The sequence below is a fragment of the Pinus tabuliformis genome, chromosome 7 (genome assembly GCF_031772625.1).
Source record: "Pinus tabuliformis cultivar Carrire ecotype Pingquan chromosome 7, CPIR1, whole genome shotgun sequence".
NCBI lineage: Eukaryota > Viridiplantae > Streptophyta > Pinopsida > Pinales > Pinaceae > Pinus > Pinus tabuliformis.
The window spans coordinates 817,906,066-817,914,360 of record NC_142293.1 but is presented as its reverse complement, the minus strand read 5'-3'; the positions used below and the strand labels follow the sequence as shown (position 1 = coordinate 817,914,360).

At 35.1% G+C, this 8,295-nt stretch overlaps 1 protein-coding gene across 1 annotated transcript; it reads right to left on the bottom strand.

The window, feature by feature from the left end:
- Positions 1-4,700: 4,700 nt before the first annotated feature.
- Positions 4,701-6,335, bottom strand: LOC149250104 (UDP-glycosyltransferase 85A5-like). Its single transcript, XM_089456389.1, has 2 exons — positions 5,842-6,335; positions 4,701-5,745 (listed from the first exon to the last, which is right to left on the bottom strand). The coding sequence occupies exons 1-2, from the start codon at positions 6,263-6,265 to the stop codon at positions 4,784-4,786; spliced, it is 1,386 nt and encodes a 461-aa protein (XP_089312515.1). The 5' UTR covers positions 6,266-6,335; the 3' UTR covers positions 4,701-4,783.
- Positions 6,336-8,295: the final 1,960 nt, after the last annotated feature.

Genomic DNA, 8,295 nt, shown 5'->3' with positions numbered 1-8,295 from the left:
GGTTTTGCATTCTCCTCATTTATACATAACTTGGTATTAGAGCAATGTTCTGATAAGAAATTTTAGGTCTTTACAATCTACTAGCTTCTGCAATCACCATAAGGAATTTGTTCCCTTATGCTATAGACTTTCATAGCCTACTAGGTACTATGTTACCAGAAGCAAGAAACAAGAAACAAAACGAGAAACGACAGGAAGACATGAAATACAGTTTGGAGGATTCACATTCAAGAAACAAGGAGAAAGAAAACTCCAAGAAAAATATGAAAAACATTAAACAGAGCATTCATCATCAACATTCATTATTTACATAGGTGAAATTGTATTGATCATATTTAGCCATAGTGGATTAGTAAAGGAAAAGAGTATAATGTTTACTTTGCTATCACATTTAGCCCGAACCTTAACACTATCAAACCTCAACCTTATTTAATTTATAAATAGAAGGATAAACACTAAATTTAGACACATACAATATGCACTTGTAAATTGTTTTCTTTTCTCATGATAACACATAAAAGGCCACAAATTAAATAAAGTATAAAGGTATATATTGGGAGGGGCAACAAATTCAAGTTGTGGCCAATATTATTTTGTCAGTGGAAATAAAAAATCAAGGTGGCTAACCCAACTCTATATCTTCATAGAAGAATCATACTAGAATCATTTGATTAAACAAGAAAAAATGTAACAAAATAAATGAGTAGCTCCATCGATACTCATCGCATGATCATACAAATGATTTATCTAAAGAGGGGTTTGATGCAAAATTTCAAAACTTCATCATCGGAAATTGTTCAGTAGATGCATGTGCTTTCCTAAGTCAAACATTTGATTGAGAATTTCAAATAACTCTTCCCCTCACATGTAGAATCTGGACTCATCAAAGTTAGAAAATGTGTAAAAAACTACTGCATACCCTAAAAATTCCGTGACCAAAGAATTACAACCAAAGTTCTAATTGAGAGGCCGAACAACAAAAACCTTTAGGTGTCAGTGAGCACATAATAAATACCTTGATAATGCTTCAATGAAATAATATCCTTATCTACTTGACCACCTTTCTATGTGCCTCCAAATCCTCTATGAGACCACTCTATGTGAATCGTCCTGTGTGAGTCGAGTATGCACTCTAGTCTCTCGCTTGGCAACCACTATAACAAAATGCCACAATAAATTCATCTACTGTTTAATTGTTGTTTACTAAAACTGCAAATGAAAATTTATTAATATACAAACAAAGCTTATTAAATTTATGTGCCATTTAAAAATGGAATCAATTGGAGGTGCGAGAGAAATGATCTCCTTTAAGGAGGAATGAAATCACGTTTCTCAAAAAAAATATTTTAAGAAACCATCTGTTTCTGGAGAAACTAGTTTCGCAGATTGAGAAATGAAAACAATCGAAGAAAACACATTTTTCCATGTTGTTCCATTTTCTAGATATTTTCTTTTGGAAACAAAGGATCTTGATTTTTTTCTCGTAATGTAGACTAGGTATATGCTCCTCTTTATATAAATAGGCTTGCATAACCACCATAGGAATATGCTCCCCTCTCTCACTATATAGTAGGATTTTGTAGCCTAAAATTAATCCACTCCCTCTCTATATAATAGGCTTCGATAGCCTAACATAAATCCACTCCCTCACTATAAGATATGATTCCATGGCCTTTTAGTGGGGATCCTCTCCCATTATACTAAATTTCCATAACCTAGACAAATAAGAGGGATCATCTCCTTTAAGATTGTTTCATTCAATAGACACATACAACAAGACCTTTTTAACTACAAAATTGATTTTTGGGGCTTGAAATTAAGTCGATTACAAATTTTGAGAATATTTCAGAATTTGACAAATAGGAGTGAGTTCAATTGTTTGACATTGTTTTGTTTTCCAGATTCCAAGATATTATCAAAATTTTCAATCGAGATAACGATGACCACTCTTAGGTACTCATATTACTCTCTTTATATTTTTCTCTGTCATATTTCCACTATTGATCCTTCTATAGTTTCCATGGTTACATTGATCCATTTGGCCCATTTTTCTTTACCTTTAAGATTGGTACTCCTTCGCCATACAATGTGCCATACAAACAATCTTTTTTCTCACCTCTCGTCTATTTCTACCTTCTTTGAGAATTGACTTTGTTAAATTTGCCCCTCCATCCACACCTAAAGATTCAGAAGTTCCTAATACAATTTTTAGTGGTCTTTGAGATTCTTGGATAGGATCCCTTTTTCATATCTACTTGGTCTTGTTGAGATTACTAACCTTTCTCAATAATGATGCATGGCTTCCCTAATTTGGTATTCTAATTAAGACCCCATACCTTTATTGGATTTTGACATGCTTCGCTTGGTTATGATAGAGTGAACTATTTTAAGGCTATTAACTCCTTAGGCCTTCTAACCACCTTACAAGATGAGAATCAGTATATGTATAGGGTTGCTAAATATAGTTAGGTTGGCTCCAAACTCATGGCTTACTACATCCAAGTATATCCTTTCCCACCATCGATCTCAGTAGTCCAACCAATGCTTGGTCAAACACTGCAATATCATCCTATCTAGCCTTTATCTCTATTCCCTATGTTAGCTATTTGCATGCCACCAAAACACACTTTCCCTCTTCACAGTCCAATAAACATTATCACACACCTATTTCTTAAAAAAAAAAAAAATACGTTGGGAACCTGAACCTTTAATTTCTATAGATGTACTCAATTATAGACCGTATAATCCCATAATGGCTAATTGCATCATGCATTTTGTTTGCATTTTACAAACCCATTGCATGTTGATATTGTGGACCGAGGAGCATATTTTTCTAGTTTTGATTCTTCTTTATGGATTACTTTCTAACTATTCAACAATCTTAGCCATGCAAATCCTTTGAAGGTTCTGCATGACTTGGATGTGGATGATATTGCAATAACTTACATGGTTTGCAGCTTAGCATCTGGCACATAGATTAATATATTTGTCATTGGTAGATGTGATGTGATGGTGTGTGTACCGAACCATTTTTTGAGTAACCAATTCATTCAAATAAAAATGAGTTGAATAACATGTTTGCCATGATCCTTCATCCCAATAATTAAGCAGACACCACTAAGGATGCCCATAATCACAGTGTGGCACATTTCATCTGGTTGACATGATTATTGTGAGTATGCCGCTCTGCACACATACCACCTTGACTATAGCCATTTCTCATCGGGTTGTAGCATCCTCCTTTTAACATTCTCTTAATTTGGTGATAATGTCCACTCAAATTCAGTTTTGACCATAGTGAGCACCATAACATGTGCATCCATTTCTTGATGATCATTTTTTTTATAGGAAAGAACCTTGTCGATTCCCTTTGTTCACTGGTCATGGCTTTTACCACGGGTTCCAACTCCTACAAACACCAACATCATCTTGGATTTTTCCAAAAGTAGTAAACTTTGAATTTCCCCTAAAGTAGCTATTGTAGCTCGCTTCTACGCATATTTGACCAAGCATTTACTAAATAATGGAGACAACTAGGGTTTCTTTGACCAACACGGATAACCAAAGTGCATTCAATGATATTCAATGAAGGATAACATCCCCATATAATTCCTTCAGGTCATCAAGATTTTGCTGTGTGAGCAGTTACCATACCGAAAGATATTTTTCCTACTACAGAACATCATGTGTGGAGCAAGCAATGTTATGTCCACAATCAGGCCATCTGTGGTGCAATCGTTAACGAGCATGCTTCTGCAAGTCAGTTTGATAGTGTCTAATTATCTACTTGAATGTATGAAAAGGGAAGATTGCAAATTTTTTGATGCTCTCTTCTTTGACATCAAATAGCTACACATAAAGGTAGCAATCATAATCAAGTGCCTCGAATACTCTTTTGGATGCATGCTTTCCAATATTGGACTGCAATGTTGAGTTTTCACTTTGATTTTGAAATGGTTCATATGTTGTACTTCATGGCTCCTAAGATCTCCAGATTTCTAGTCTTTGAATGCTCTTAATAAAGTTCATTGTCAATGGGGCGTTAAGCAAAGTGGATGTTGTATATTCACTACAGTTTAAGATGAACAAACAAAGATGTTCTGCCAATTAAATCACAAATGGAACACTAATGGAGCATCTTTGTAGCTAAAGGGAGGAGGACTTAGATCTCTTTTAGAACATGATTAAAGTTGTTTTCCAAGTAGACATTGTGCCTTTTAGCATACTAATTTCTGGTCTTAACAAGGAGACTATTGAAACATTAATTCCAATTGTTAGAAGCAAAAATATCATATAACAAACTTATTCAACATATTATTACACTAAGATCGTAGTTGCAGTTGTAGATTCTATATCTTGATTTCAGCTCTGATACCAATTTGTTGGTAAGACAGCTCTGATACCAATTTGTTGGTAAGACAGAGGAGACAAAACAAATAATTCACACACAAATCACACGAGCTGCTGCTCTTTTGTTGATCATACAAAACTTGATTCTTACAATGAACCCTATGAAGGGTATTTAAGCTTTACCAACTAGGCACTGGCCTAAAATATCTTGATATGCACATACACTTAACTCAGTTAACTCACACTCTAAATATAGACTGCACTTCACTCTTTATCCATTACTCAACTTAATTCAATGCTCAACACTCAACACTCAATCTAAATTTAGCTAACTCCACATGCAAGAATAATTAGAATTTCTAACATATTATTACAATAAAATCGTAGTTGTTCACGGAAGCGAATGCTACCAGCACTCAGCAGCGTCAATCAATTACTTTTCTACGGTTTTCATTGCAGTAGCAAAGTTACGGAAATTTGTGTCAGATGAACCACCTTCCTTAACTGCAGCAATCGCACTCTCCCTCAAGTTCATCACTCTTCTCTTCATCTCTGCACCTTCCTCGCCCGTCACTGCTCTCTCCACAGCCCTCTTAATCTCAGTCACGTCGATTATTGATGTTCCATTGTCAGTAAATGCAGTGTTTTCCTTAAGCAAAGACAAGCCAATTTTCCAGACATGGACTATATAACTTTGGTTCAGAAACTGATCTGCAAAATAAGGCCAGCATAACATGGGCACCCCCATGGTGATGCTCTCCAACGCTGAATTCCATCCACAATGTGTCAGAAAACAAGCAATGGAAGGATGAGAAAGTACCCTCAACTGCGGACACCACGACACCAAACACCCCCGCTGGCTCCGTTGGATGCGCTCCACGAACCCTGGAGGGAAGGCGGCCTCGCTACCTTGTAGCAGATCAGGGCGCACAACCCAAAGAAATGGTCTCTCTGTGGCCTCCAACCCAAGTGCAAGTTGTTGGAACTGCGTCTCGGTTAACACACTCAAGCTGCCAAATGAGACGTAGATCACAGACTGCCTGGACTTCTTATCCAACCAATCCAAGCATTCGCCATCTTCGGCCCAAAATCCCGTTGTGATTTCCAATCGGAGTCCTGAGTTCGAATTGAGAAGGGAAGAAGGAATCAAGGGACCTATTGGACAGACTGAACCTCCGTTCTCGACCACACTTCTGATGGCGGGGTCTTCAAGATGATGGAAGGAATTGCAGATGACCCAATCTATTTCCCGCGCTCTCTCCATGTATCGATTGATGAAGTGGAAAAATAATGCTTGTTCAGAGTTATTGAAACCGGCAGCCCATGGAAGATGTGCAGAGCAGAGAGGTGGCATGGAGGGGAGGTATTTCACCATTTTAAAGTCCTTTGGAACTCCTGCAGAGGCCTCAATTAATAAATACAATTTTGGCAATCAATTCGTACACTATAATTACAAGATTGTTGAAACATAATAATTAACTGTAAGCATACCGTTTGAGGGAATGATTTGGGATGAAACAAGGGATGGAATATTAAAGAGCAGTGCATAGGTAGCAGTAAGAGATGTCCAGAGAGCGGCCCTTGGAATGTGGTGGCGTTGAGCAATCTCTAGTGCCTGTGACGCTATAACGTCTACTACCAGGCAGACACTTGAATCATTATCCCCCTCTTTGATTTGGTGAATGAGGTTGTCAAGAAACGGGACAATCACGTTTTCTGTGACATCACATAGCTTGGCAATGTCAGTGCGAGTATCATTGGAAGGAAGGCCATCGGGGACGACCACAGAGCGGATCATCGTGTGGTTACTCAAACTGGTTTTGTTAGCCTCTGCTATGCGAGAATGGTTGTAGTCTGTATTCACAAAACTGATAAAGAATCCCTCGTCCACAAGCTTCAAGGCCACCTGCATCATGGGATTTATGTGGCCTTGCGCAGGAAAAGGAACGAGAACCGCATGGTGTCGCTGCTTGCTGCAACTGATATCCATTATTACTTCCTTTCTCAATGCCACGATGCTGCCTCTGTCTCTTGCACAAAGTTTGAAGTGAAGCCGTAGTCGTCCAGCTTTCTATTGTTAGAAGGAATAATAAAAATCATTTACTTCCTGTCTCTTGTATAGATACCCTCTCGCGACGTTAGCAAACTTCTGTTTTTAATGGAATCAATGTGGCTGATGTGATTAACAAATTATTATACAGTTTACGGGCTTCATGACTTTATTTTTAAAATTTAATTATGCAGCCCTTTCAAAACTGCCTTTGAAAACTCATTTCAAAGCAGAACGGATCTGTCTCAGTATCTACCATTCCTCACAAGCAGTTGTTTCAAAGAAAACCAAAGGAAATATAATAATGCCACGATGCTGCCTCTGTCTCTTGCACAAAGTTTGAAGAAGTGAAGCAACGGATCTGTCTCAGTATCTACCATTCCTCACAAGCAGTCGTTTCAAAGAAAACCAAAGGAAATATAATAATGCCACGATGCTGCCTCTGTCTCTTGCACAAAGTTTGAAGAAGTGAAGCCGTAGTTGTCCAGCTTTCTATTGTTAGAAGGAATAATAAAATCATTTACTTTCTGTCTCTTGCATAGATACCCTCTCGCGACGTTAAGCAAACTTCTGTTTTTAATGGAATGAATGTGGCTGATGTGATTAACAAATTATTATACAGTTTAAGGGCTTCATGACTTTATTTTTAAAATTTAATTATGCAGCCCTTTCAAAACTGCCTTTAAAAACTCATTTCAAAGCAGAACGGATCTGTCTCAGTATCTACCATTCCTCACAAGCAGTCGTTTCAAAGAAAACCAAAGGAAATATAATAATATCATATAACTTTGGGAAAATACCAAAAATGAATATAACCAGGGTTATATAGTAGTTAATTTTTGAAGTTTAGTTAAAATATAGTTAAATTAATAAAAATATAAAAATTAAAATTTTTAAAATGTTATAATTAGATTAATTTTAAATTGTAATTAAATGTATTATTAAATTTTGTAAATTAACCTTATTTATATTGCAATATAGAAATAATTATTAATAGTTTACTTTTGGTTTTTTTATAGTTTGTCAATATGGTCTTAGGAAAATCTTATTATTAGATCTGAGTATAGAAGTCTTATGAAATCTTATTATTAGATCTCGGTATAGAGGTCTTATCATAAATTTATATTATACCTTAATTTGTGAATACCAAAAATTTTATATTTATTCTTATTACAAACATCTTATTATTTTGAGCATCATTCATTCATTAATAGTCTAAGATCTACCATATGTGGTTAAGTTTGTACAGAAGCCTAAGTGATGCCCATCTACCCGTTAAAAATATAATATAAAATAAAAATTTATCTCTCACATACCATTAATAAATTGTTTTGAATTATATATGTGATTTTAAATAATATATTTTTTATTAGATTATATTCATTAACCATTTTTATAAATAGAAATATACAATAATTATACGAATGAAATAGAAATATACAATAATTATACTCATTCATAATAATATTATCACTTTTCCCAAAAAAAATTGTAATACCAAAAATATAAAATTATTATATTATTACTTTTCCCAAAAAAATTGTAATACGGAAAATATAAAATTACAATAATTTTATAGCTTTCTCAAAAAAATCGTAAAATAAACATAGTATAGAATTTTAGTATTGCTAAATTATTTGGTAATAAGAATATAACATAAAATTTCAATAATATTACCACTTTTCTAAAAAAATTGTAGAACACACATAATATACTACTAGCAATTGCAACTGATGTTGCAAAAGAAACGTCCTAAGGCATAAATTTGAGAAGAATCGTGACAGTTAAAAGTTTTCTTTTATTCCGCATGATATTTTGGGAGATTGAATATGTATTTGACAGAGCACGGACTTATAAATAACTTAAAAAAAAAGACTTATTGATAAATGCAAAAG